The sequence below is a fragment of the Anas platyrhynchos genome, chromosome 11, assembly GCF_047663525.1.
Source record: "Anas platyrhynchos isolate ZD024472 breed Pekin duck chromosome 11, IASCAAS_PekinDuck_T2T, whole genome shotgun sequence".
Classification (NCBI taxonomy): domain Eukaryota; kingdom Metazoa; phylum Chordata; class Aves; order Anseriformes; family Anatidae; genus Anas; species Anas platyrhynchos.
The window spans coordinates 22,568,980-22,581,942 of record NC_092597.1 but is presented as its reverse complement, the minus strand read 5'-3'; the positions used below and the strand labels follow the sequence as shown (position 1 = coordinate 22,581,942).

Genomic DNA, 12,963 nt, shown 5'->3' with positions numbered 1-12,963 from the left:
ATGTTTGCAGTGCTAGTACTGTGAATGATGGTAAAAAATCAAGTGCAGAAGAAATTCATAGTAGTGGCAGAGATTACACAAAGTTTATTGCTCCTTAGTGTAAAATGTGGTGACTTCTAGTGAGGACTTTTTTTTCCAGGCATTCTTACATGCTTCCAATCTTGTTTTACAGGTTTCCTCAAAAGTAGAGATCGCTCACATCAGAAGTTCTATACGTTGATGACCAAAACTCAGATGTTTATTCGCTTCATTGAAGAGTGTTCTTTTGTCAGTGATAAGGATGCAAGTCTTGCATTTTTTGATGACTGCGTAGATAAAGTAAGCAAATCTTCATATGCATTGTGTTGTTTTTTTTAATGTCTCCAGTTGCTTATGTTATCTGATATACTACATGGCAGAATATATTTGAAATGCAAACTTATTTCAGTCTTTCTTTTTACTTCTTTTTTTTTCATAGTTTCCTACTGGAGCTTTCCATTTTCCTTTTTTTTTTTAGGCTTCATTTCAGACTCTTGAAAGTCTAAATGTATTATGAGAACAAATCAGCACTGCTGACTTTCATATGTATGTAAGCTTTGAAATACCGGCCTATAGTAAGAAGGGAAGTATTCTGACTGCAAAATAGGAACTTGAAGGTTCTTTATCAGAGAACTATATTCCTTAAATATAACTGAGAGCATTTATTTTTATAAATGTATAATATTTTATGCAGCAGTTCAGGACTGAGGTTGATGAGCAGCACAGTAGCTGATATGAGGCAGGCTCATATTCTAATTCTTTTGAATAGTGTTACTTTTTTTTTTCCTTTTTAAAACGTGCTGGCCAGTCCTTTCTAATAATAATTCTCCAGTTACTGTTAAAGTCTTAGGATTGTACTGAAACTGAATAATTAAAACAAATCTTCTTCAATCATCCTTTCATTCATACTGCAGCTACTTCCTACCCTCAATTTCAAACCAGTTTGCTGATGTAAATACCTTAAATACAGTGTTTGTATTAATAGTCCTCTTCTCTTAGTTGAGTGTTTTCTAATAATACATGTGTTACCATCATTTATTGATGGATATGAAAGGTATGGATTTCTTAAATAAGCAAGATGCAATATTGTGTCTCATACAAGCTTTGCATAAGCTGTTTGTTTTTTTCTGAGTGCCGTTAATCTACCATCATATTTTGTTGCAGTAATGTAATACTTTGCTCTCTGTTGCTCTATCATTTGTAATGAGAAGGGTGCGTGATTGTTAAGGATATGGTGGCCAGGAGTGTGAAAATGCAACATGATCACAATCAGTGTTTTTCATGACATAAGTTTAGACCTTTTCCTTGATTGGTGCTCACAGTAGTAGACGGTAGAATGTTGGATTTCCCAAATCAGAGTAGAATGATTTTTTTCAGTCTTTCATGGAAGTATCGCTCCAATTTTTAAAAATCCTATGTTGTTTACAAGGAAGGTCCACATTAGGATTATTGAGTACTGTGAGAAACTCGTTCTCTCCAAAGTACGTTAACTTCTGAAAAATCATCATATTTCTGAAGAGGATCCACATAACTGTTTTGATTCTACTTGAAAATTCCTAAAAATATTATTTTTTTGCGTTCAGAAAAACAACTGAAACCTGCAGTCTTATTTCTCTGTTTGCTTCTACTATAACACAAAAGAAGTTATGAATATTTTAAGAAATTCTACACGTACTTGTCTTCATACTGGCTACCTGTAACATTCTATTCTAGGACACTAATGTTTAAGTAATGCACATGTTGTCTACAATTTCCTGTGAAGTAGGTCACCAGCTGTTTATTCCAAAATACTGAAGACTATGTAAATTGCTATTTTGCAGAAAAGACAGTGCAAAAGAGCTAAAAATGAATTGACATTTGAAAAACAAATCTGAATTCAGTTAAGCTTAAGTTTGAGATGAATGTAAAAGTATGCTATCATGATATTAAATACTCTTTATAGTTTTTGCTAGTCTGAATATTTTATTAGTAGTGGTTCTCAAAAGTGTGCTTCACAGTTTTTACAGCATGAATTTGCAGGCATTTGTAGGTTGGAAATTGATTTAAATACAAATATTTATGAAATGTTCACTCTGATTATGCTAAAGTTCAGTTAAAAGGTCTACAGCGTGTAGCGCATGCTCTCCTGTATGTCAGTTAGTGTTTAAAAATGGGAGGTATCATAAACAGGAATATACACAAGTGACTAAATACTTCTGGACACTACTAAGTCTTCATTGTGTTGCAGGTTCTCTCTGACTAATGTTAAATAGAAGCTGACACTCACATAGTAACTGCATCTTGAATAAAAACCCTATCTGTTCTGTTTCATTTGTGGAATGGTTTATGAGGGCCCTGGAATTGGTGTCCTAGCTAATGTTATTTTACCTTGAAATTCAAATAGGTCTCCTGAAAGAGTAGTTCTTAGGCTGGTGATGCCACTGGGAAGATTGCAACTAAGCTGTTGGAGCTTTCACCTTTTCTTAAAGGTTAAGTAGGTGCTTGCACAGCTGAAGCTGAGGCTCATATGTTCTAATGCCAGCCATTCTGCTAACTGATGCTGTTGACAGCTTCTTTCCAGTATGAAAATGCTCATAACAGTGTCATGAGAATAAACCTTACATAATACACTTGTAGTTCTCCAACTTGTATTTCTGGCAGTGATGAGTTCTTTGTTTTGAGGGGACAACTACCTCTGTTCCTGAGCTAATTGTAGGGGAATTGACACATTGGCAAATCCTACACACAGTATTTCCATGGTTTTAGAATTTGCTTGCAAAGCTAGGTTTTCATTGGCATGAGGAAGGCGGTTCCCACGTAAGATCTCGTTAAACAATGGTATGTTTCCTTCATCTTCTCCTTCCTGATTTTTTTTTTTTCTGATACGGTGCTTACAGTAAAGAAAGTCAAGATATTAAAGTGCACCAAGTAGTGCTGTAGGAACTAGAGTTTTAGGCAGGGTGTTTCATCTTTATGACCAGATATCAAACTTGAATGATTTCATTTGAGTGAATATTTTCTTATATATTATTGTCTTTCACTAGGTGAACCAGTACATGAAAGGGTATACGTGAAAGAGTGATGTCATGGATTGAATGATGATAGAACACTTTTTCATAGGTAGTTACAAACCACCGGGTTGAGACAAATCTTATGTACCATGAAATTAGTTATCCATAAAATATTACTTAAGCCCTGCCTCAAATCATTCACAAGAATATTTTAAGCTGAAGAATAATCTATTCTACATGTTATTTTATCCTAGGCAGCAGACAAAATGGGTAATTAAGAATCTCTTCTGCTGGTGAGAGGCATTGGCTAATTGTCTCAAGTTTTCATTTTCCCATGAACTCAAAAATTACTTCAATTTGGAACATATTTAAGCTACTGACTTTATTGTATTTCACTGCTGAAACTTGTAGCTCTGGGTTTTTTACATCCTTAGAAGATTTCATTTTTGTCTATGTTTCAGGAGCCATATGTTCTTGCTACTTGGCTGATTAGATTTGCTAATACTTTCCATCTGTCTCGTGCAGTGAAATGTGTAATTAAGAGCACCTTTTTGTATGTTTATCAAATTTTAAATGTTTAAGAATTTTATTGAAACTACTTGATATATTTCCACCTCTCTGGAGGGGTGGAAGATGTCAATTTTTGCATGAATCTCCTTTTGCTAAACTTTTATGGCATGAAGAACCATAGATCTTTGGGTTCCTCTGGCTGCTTATTAGCTTCATTGAAGTAATGTACCATTTGGCTGTAATTTGATTTCCATTTAAACCATTTAAATAATGGCTGTAAGTGTAAACTGTGACGGTATTTGAACTGAACACTGGGACTATCAGTATCTGAATGAAAAGCACATTCTGTGTGCTGGGAAGTAAACAGTTTTTGATAGTGCCAACTCTTTGAGATGGAGACATCTCATCCCGCAAGCAGAAGCAGCACTTATGAGGTATTGGAGCAGACGGAATTGGTCACAGACAATCTGAGACAAAGCAATACAAATACCAGCAGAAATATTAACTGAAGGCTTGCATGTGGAATGTAATACACATTATATTAGCTCTGTTCTTAGTGGTTTCTGTAATGTGAACAGTAGCAACGGGAAGCTTGTAGTACTTTGTTAAAGACTCTTCATCTTTTTCTCAAAGGGAAGCAGTTCATAATTTCCCAGAGTCTTGTTTGGAGTGGCTGAATGTTGCTTTGGTTCTTTATTTTTATTATCACAAACAATGGAATAAAATGCCGTCAGTTAATTGTTGGACAGTTTTTCTCCCACTTGATCCTGCAGTTTGCTGCTTTGAAATTTGCCTGGAGCATGCTGCTGTTGATAAAATAGGGGAATTAATTAGCAGAGAAAGCTACCTTTGAAACTCTTCCCAGCCCTGCAGTTTACTAGGGACTCTTGACGGAAGGTAGCATTGCTGTGATCAACCTCTTTCTCTCAACAACAGCCAGGCTAACAGAACAAAGACATATGGTCAAATTACCAGTTACAAAGATGAAAACAAAACAAGTGTGGATGAAATTTATGCTTTCTGATAATATTGCAAGTTGCCTTTCTTAGCCATGAAGTGCATTGCTGTCCTAACTATGAGAGAACAGGGCCACCTGATGTCTGCTCTATTTTCATACATACAACTGAGATGTCTGAAAGAGGGAAAAAAAGTCTTGAAGCTGTCCTTCACCATTCAGGTGAATTTTTCTTTTTAGAAAGGCCAAGCTACTTCTACCCCCTTTAGGTTAGGTGACTTTTTATTCCATTCTTTCTTTTGAATGTGTGTGTATTTCTATAATCTCTGCAAGCTAGCAAGACGTTAATGACTCTGCAAGTAACTGAATTTCTTGATAGTGTTGTCTATAGATTCTCCATAGGTTAGATGATTGAGTAGTTTGTTACTATTTACAGTGCTTGAAATGGAGGTGAAAGAAGCTCTAATTTTTCATATTTAAAAATAAGCTAAAAGTTACTGCTGCAGTTGCAAACGTTTACAGAAATGTTCTTATGCAGAATGATCAGCATCTGTACAAATTGCTTACAATAATCACCTGAAAATTGGCAAATCAATGTTTCATTGAGTGTTGACTATTGGTTTGGTAAAGTTTACAAAAAAGACACAACACTTACTATCCTCACTATAATTTTACGAGGCATCCTTACTCTTAAAATACAATCCTTTGATGCTGATACAGACTCGGCATTGCTTGACCATATGGCTGTAATGGCAGAAAATACCGTAACACTAGGGAACACTGATAAATACTTCTTTTAATTTCTCTAGGTAGATATGGACAAAACTGGGGAAACACGGCTTATAGAGCTGGATGAGTCATACAAGAGTGAGCATACGGTTTTCATAACACCACCTGAGATCCCTCATCTGCCAAATGGTGAAGAGCACCCTCTACAATACAGGTGACTTAAAAACACAGTAGGATACTAGCCAAAATCATAAGTGGCCCTTTTTTTTTGTTTATTTCTATGTTCCTGTATTAGCCATGAAGTACAGATTTTTTCCTGTTGCTTTTTATTCTGCTGAAGTAAAAACGTGTAAATGAAATGCCTAATATACCAACTCTTTAGAAGTTTTAATGGTTTTGTGCATGTACATGTGCATGTCTGTGTGTACACAGAAGCAGTAATAATGCTTCTAATGAAGATGACTGTATATTCACATTACATTGTGCTAGCTATTGATGTTTTCTAAAGTTAAAAGTAAAATTAATAGACTCGGTCTGGCCTGCTGCTACTACTGATGATACAATCTGAAAATTCTATTTTTGAAAGAGTGCCTTGCAGAGAATCACTGAAAATTGGTGTTACTAATTTAGTAATTATGTCAAATGAGTTTGTCTATTGGTTTCTTCGTTAATTCACAAAATCATTTTTAAATCTAATTTAATCTTTTAGATAGCTTGATATTGTTTATATTGATTTTTATAAGCCTCTGTGATATGATGCTTGCTGGGAACTAAGACAGATTTTTGGATTAACTGGAATCAATACATACTAATACATTTGACACATTAATTAAAGGAAATGTTATTAAAGCAAATGTAGCTAACAATGTAAGTTGCTTACACTGAAATAACATGTTGAGAGACTGTTTTTGTGCAGTCTTATGCTCATGAAATCATGAAGATGGTTTAATAAACCACTTTGTCAGTGGTGTCTTTTGAGGTTTTACTCCTGTATTTTTTGTTTCCTCTGTAGCTTCTAGTGCAACTGTGTAATTTTGTTTGCTGTTCTATAGTGTGTTTACTTTGGAACCGCCTTGCGGGAGTTAAGTGACACATTTCTTTTTACAGCTATAATGGGTTTCCAGTATTAAAACTAGATTTGTTTGAACGACCTGAAGGATTTCTTACAACACCTAGTAACAAACTGTCCTCAAAAACCAGTAGTCCCAACAGCCCGTCACCAATGTTCAGAAGAACTAAGCAGGTACTTGCAGGTATTCTTATAGTGTGAGCTACTTTAGAAAATACTGGCTTGCTGCATTCATTTTCTGTTCAGCTGTAAAGACTGACATTGAAGAGGCTGCAGCCTAATGATTCTTTGCTGATGTGGAGAATATAAGATAGCAATGCTAATTTTTCTTTGAATTTTACTTGTACTTACTGTTTTTGGTTATAATGATTTGTACAGGGCTCCTGGGCACAGATGGCCACTTGCTGTGCTGTCTCCACTCCTTCAGTGTTCTTTATCCTGTTCTCCATGAGCCATAGGCCAGGTTGGATGGGGCTTTGAGCGATGGAAGGTGTCACTGCCCATGGCAGGGGGTTTGGAACTAGATGTTCATTAAAGTCCCTTCCAGCCCAAACCATTCTGTGATAAACTGCTAGGCTTCCACATCCACTTCTTGTTTGTTTTTTCACTACCTGAGATTTCAAGACAGGCTCTAACCTTCTCATATGTTACAAAAATATGTACACAGAATAATAAGCTCATGTTTCTTGAAACTTAGGATGGGAGTACTGCACAGCAATTGTATTGTAAACCCTCAGTTTGCTTTCATTTTCTATTCAACTTCAGCATGAACAACATATTCAATCATGTAGTTCCTGTAGATAAAAATGATGCATATTTGATTTTAACATTTCTGTATGTGTAATGTCTGTGTAAATACACAAATAACGTTTTTTGATTCTTTACAGGAAATTAAATCTGCACATAAAATTGCTAAGAAGTACTCATCTATACCACAGATGTGGTCCAAGTGTTTGTTACGTCACTGTTATGGTCTTTGGTTTATCTGCCTTCCTGCATATGTGAAAGTGTGCCATTCAAAAGTTAGGGCTCTGAGAACTGCGTATGATGTCCTACAAAAAATGCATACGAAAAAAATAGATCCGCCTGATGAGGTAAAATAAGCCAACCCCAGAACTTCAGAAATAGCCCGCCGTTTTAATGAACGGAGTATGTATTTGACTGTAAAAGGGCAATACTAAATGTGTGTATTTTCAGGTGTGCTACCGAGTACTTATGCAACTGTGTGGACAGTACGGTCAGCCTGTGCTAGCAGTGAGAGTACTTTTTGAAATGCAAAAAGCTGGCGTTGACCCTAATGCCATTACTTATGGCTATTACAATAAGGTAAGTATTTTCAAAGGGTGTGTGTGTGTGAGCATTTTTATCTAGGCGAATAGAAGCAATCAAAATAAGCTTCAGTTCAGGTGTAATTCTATCATTTCAAGTAATCAGAAGAAATTCAAGACAGAATAATTATGTTGTCTTCACCTTTGTAGGTTTAGAAGTTTACTTTTATAACTGCCAATGTAACCCAGTTTGAAATGAAGTTAATGATTCACACCTGACTGTTCCTTTGGATGACTTTATTTGAATTTGATATTTCCAAAATAGGCCGTTTTAGAAAGTACATGGCCTTCAAGCAATCGAGGTGGCTATTTCCTATGGATGAAGATAAGAAACGTTGTTTTAGGAATAGCACAGTTCAAGAGAGCATTGAAAAAACAGCCAGCAAGCACATCGCATACGGCCCTTCCTGGTAGAGTATTCAAGTACTTTTCTTTATCTCAATGCTGATAAATTATTTCAAATAGCTTTCTGTTGTATATTTCAAATAGCTTTCTTTTAAATAACATAATCATCTTTATCCTATTTTTTGCTTTTTTATGATAGGGGGACTTTCAGACTTAAGCAACAACACATCATGCAAAGAAGAAATCAGGCAAGGGAAAACTTCTCTTCAAGATATACAAGAACAAAAAGAAGACAAGAGAGAGAGTGACTCAAGTTCTTGTATGTATCTTGTGAATACAGATACCTAGTTCACAGTGGATATATGGGGATTTCAGCAGAGCTACGTGGGGCAGTTGACTGTTTTACAATGAATGTGTGTGATAATGCCAGTTTATACTCATGCCCGAAGTTCTTTTCTCTAAGTGTAACTAACTTGGTTTTTAAAAATGCATTTATTTTCCCTCGTCCATTTCAATATGGAATAGAAAAGACTAATGGTAATTACAGTGTAATGGTTTTGTCTTTAAAAAAAAAAATAAAAATTGAAATTGCTTTAAAGGCCTAATCAACCGGAAGGCCTCTTCTACCAGTCTGTTTTCTTCCTAAATCCCGTAAGAGGAGAATGACAGTATTTGCAGGTCTGTGAGATCAGGTATAAATTATTCATCTCCCTAGAATTCCTCTAAATCAAGGAGATCAAAATGAGAATGGCTTTGGATTTGCTGTGGATTTCTTTAGGTTTCTGCTCATGATTTCCTTAACTGCAGTTGGGAAGCATAATCTCTTTATGAAAATGTGTAGCAATCAGATTTATAATAGCCATACATTTGTACTATACAGTTCCCCATACACAACTCATTGAAAATACTCTTCATAATAAAAGTTGTCCCTTGTAATATAATTATTTTAAAATTTTCAGTATGTTTTCCCTACAGCTGTTGTAAAAGTCACGTTGACAATGAAATATCCATAGATCAGTTCTGGCTTGAAAATCTTTGCACAACTAAATATCAACCTATGTATTATGGGATGTATGCAACAAGCTGTCATTTAATCCTGCTTGAAATGTCTAATAGGTAATGAAAACTTGTTTTAAGTTAATTTCTTTGATTCTAAAGAACTGTCTGTCCTTTTCTGTACACAGTGTCCGAAGTGGAGAGTGCAAAAGGGAGTGGTGACTGTCTGCCCAAGCTAAATTATCATAACTCAAGTAACACCAAAGCTGCTTCTAGCATAGTGCGGCTCAATGGTACTGTTGACAATACGACAGCAGAAGCTAGCACTGGTAAGTGGAAAAGAAAATAAATTTGGATTCTTGTGTAGTTTTGTCTTATATGTATTTCATTTTCAGTAAGACCTCTGTGTAGCATGCCTTGAGGTCATTTGTCCCCATAACTTGCAGTATTTCATGGGTGTAACGGTAATGGCCGATAATATTTGTGTGAGTGCGTTTAGGTTAGAGGCTGCATATGCTATTTCAAGATTTCTGAATAGTCTGCATTTCCAGATTTATTTCTCTCTTTTCTTTTTTGCTGTATTTTACATCTGCTTACGAAATCCTGAGTCTTCTGTTTTGTTCTTATAAACTCCAGCAGCTCATAATTCTTTCAGGATGGAGAAGAGATTTCTGTGCAGTATAGTTAAAAGAAACTTTTAATTGCTTTCACGTGTAACAAGTGATGACAAATCTAGTTACTGTAATACTGTTATCTGGGCTTGAAATACTGTAATGTTGTCTTTTAAACTCTGTATCCTTATGCCCTGATAAAAACAACAGAAATTTCTATGACGAGCTCCTATTGTAGGCTCTATTTCTCATACATCAGGTTAGAAAGCGTTGCTTTTTTGCTATTTCCTAGATATCTTTGCTCTCCTATCCATAGCTTTCAAACCTCTTAATAATACTTCTCCAAAAGAACTGTATTGATATGATCGTGGTCATCTCAACTTTTTGATCACTAGTACAATACATAGCGAATTTCATCTCGTAGTTTTGTAATCTGAAAGATGAACCAAACTTGTATTTTTTTTATAACTTTGTTTACTTCTTGCTATGCAAGAAAATTAAAGTATCTTATTTCATCTGTTTTCCAGAGAGTTCTGCAGGATTGCTGTTTACATCATCTTTTGAGGATGCCAATGAATCAGAAGTTATAAAAAGTAAATCCTTAAGAAAGAGACATAAAAGTGCAGTAGAACCTGACTTGAGGGAGATACCATGGGAAAGCAGGAACCGCAATCTGAGTGGAGATGGCTTAGTGGGACTCATGATCAATAGAATAAATCAGGAAGCAAACCCTGGAGAAATAGTTGAAAAACTAGGAGCTGATGCCAAAATCCTATCTAGTGCATTACAGAAAAGCATAAGGCCAAAAACTCTTAATATCAGAACTTCCTCCTTAGGATCTAAGAGAGAAAGTCTGGAGAAAGAATCAAGTGATGAAGATGCAGGTTTTGATTGCAGTTTTACAGATAAAACAGAGTCTCCAGTTATCTTTGATTTGGAAGACTTGGATGCTGAACCTGAAACATCTACAACAGTGAAGTCCTCCAGTGAAAAACCTAAAAGGCTGCAACGAAAGAGCAGCTTTCCAGTAAAGCCAGTTGAAAAGACAGATGTTGAGACCGGATTTGATCCACTGTCCCTGCTAGTTGCTGAGACAGAACAGCAGAAAGAGGATGAGGAAGAGGATGATGATAGAAGTGTTTCAACCCCATCTGCAAGGCGAGATTTAGCTGAAGAAATAGTCATGTATATGAACAACATGAGCAGCCCTTTGTCAAGTCGTGCCCCAAGCATTGAGTTACAAAAGCCCTTTGATGACAGAAGTGCTAATAAAAAGAGCCCAACAGTCATCCAACCGTGTAGGAGGTCCAGCCTTCCCCCAAACTCCCCAAGGCCTTCCAGTCTTATCAAATCCAAAAGTTATCACATGAAAACTGAAGAAAAGTCGAGAGATAGGCTTTGGTCCTCGCCAGCATATTCCCCAAACAGTCCAGCAAAGGAACATCCACAGGAGGCAACTAGTGCATTAACACTTGTGTCTTCACCATCGTTCAACCTGGATACACTGTTAACACCTAAGTTTGATGTTCTAAAAAGCAGCATGTTTTCTGCTGGAAAAGGGGTTGCAGAGAAGGCTAGCAAGTGGTACTCAAAATTTACAATGTATGCTGCATCCTCAAAGGTAATTTTTTGTCATTATTCCTTCTTTTAGGTACTGCGAAAAACAAAACCAAAATTTTTTACAAAAGTTTTTTCCTTTATTTATATTTAATCACTGGCTCCTATGCGGTGAATCCCCAATTTGAATGACGTGCATGCGGGTAAACAGTTCAAACACGATTAAAACAATTTGAATTGCTAGGGCTTTAATTTTATTGTCCTGAATACAAGTGTGATTCTATAGAAAGCATCAATGGATTTTCCTTAAAGTAGTTGCATATTGTAGAAGTTTTGGTCTTGCATGGGTTCAGAATATATTTAATGGAAGAACGTAAGTATGCTGTAGTGTGTTGACAGGATGGAGAAGACTGCTCTGTCTTCTTTTTGTCCGGATCCTTACTTAACTAAACAAAAAGTATTAAAATGAACAATAAAGTTCAAGCCTTTACAGCTTTTGCAAAAGAAGGGAAAAATGGTTGTATTAATTACTAAAATGGTTGAAGAGTAGTTTTACAGTGAGGTCATTTGGTTGGATTGTTTTTTCCTGTGATCAGCTCAAACCAAAACTCATATATTCCTAAATCTTGAGAATGAAAACAGATGCAGTTTGCTGTTGGTGTTACCACCATATGGTCTTGATGTGGTTAAAACCAGAGAATAATTAAAGAGTCAATGATGTCTTGTCTATTCTATGTGTGTTCCTACAAGTGCTCTGATAGCAATCAGGAAAAAGTTGTAGGGTTAATATGTTTGTCTTCTAACAGAAAGATCTAAATTAAAAGTCTTTACAGAAAGAATCTTCCTGTAGCTATTTAGGTGAGTGAAACTCACCTCATTTCACGTTGGTTCAGAATACAGATCTGAGCTGAGTGACTTTCCAAGGAGGTAAATTCATGCCTTGAACTTTTAGTAACACAAAGAGAGTTGCCTCTTATTTTCAGGAATATTTTTGTTTTCCTTTTCTCAGTGGAATTTGCTTTCTTGTCTCAGGATCAAAATTCAGACCGAGCAAGTGTTTCATCTCTTGGAGCTCTGGATTCAGAATCTACTTCGTTAACTGATGAAGATGTCTGCAATGACTTTGAAACTGCTTCTCCTCAGGAGAATACCACGTCAGAAATTAAGGGAATTGGCCTAAGCAGGACAAGCCTAGAAAGCTCAGCTTCCCACGATGGCTCATCAAAGCAATTTGACCAGTGTGGTAAGAGACAGCTTTTGTGTTGCATTCATCAATCTGAACAAAGTATTTATATTTTTAGAAGTTCTTTCATAATTCTTGGGTTGGGATCATCTTAGACAGTAATCGTTTATGTGGGGGGGAAAAGTGCATTTTTTTTCCTTTTTCTACTTGCAAACTCTTATTCATGCAGGTAAGTCTGTACCTATGGACATTTTTATTTTAGAAACTTGTTTTGGGTGTTATTTCTTGTGGAATAGCTTGCAGAGTAACATCCTGTGCCTAAATAAGTTTCTGGGTGAGGCAGCACCTCTTACCCTTCCTTACTTTTTGTCTGGACAGAAAGTGTGGATATGAATTACCTAACCTGTAAAAATTGTTTCCAAGCTGCCAACTGTTGGAAAAGAAGAAAACTGGACATATGGAAATTCTGTGTTGGTAGATTGCATTTTCACTGGTGTTGGTGCTGGGCAGATGGCAGCTTCACACTCCAGTTTTGCAATTCTTCCTCTATGAAGTATATCTAATTTGCTGCATCTTCCATCACATGTTTTTTAACTGCAGAATTGTTTGACCAGAAAGACAGTTTCCAGAATATGCAGTTTCAGTATAATTAATATTTTGGGTTTCTTTTTT

The 12,963-nt window shown here is 36.0% G+C and overlaps 1 protein-coding gene across 5 annotated transcripts in view; it reads left to right on the top strand.

The window, feature by feature from the left end:
• Positions 1–12,963, top strand: part of DENND4A (DENN domain containing 4A) — a 51,777-nt gene that overhangs the window by 29,787 nt on the left and 9,027 nt on the right. For all 5 annotated transcript variants that reach the window (XM_072043280.1, XM_027466597.3, XM_027466599.3 and 2 more), the window contains 10 exons: positions 173–318; positions 5,283–5,416; positions 6,310–6,445; positions 7,159–7,365; positions 7,469–7,597; positions 7,865–8,009; positions 8,144–8,263; positions 9,129–9,269; positions 10,079–11,172; positions 12,141–12,351. In XM_072043280.1, the coding sequence (XP_071899381.1) occupies positions 173–318; positions 5,283–5,416; positions 6,310–6,445; positions 7,159–7,365; positions 7,469–7,597; positions 7,865–8,009; positions 8,144–8,263; positions 9,129–9,269; positions 10,079–11,172; positions 12,141–12,351 (2,463 nt within the window). The remainder of the gene's footprint in view (positions 1–172; positions 319–5,282; positions 5,417–6,309; positions 6,446–7,158; positions 7,366–7,468; positions 7,598–7,864; positions 8,010–8,143; positions 8,264–9,128; positions 9,270–10,078; positions 11,173–12,140; positions 12,352–12,963) is intronic.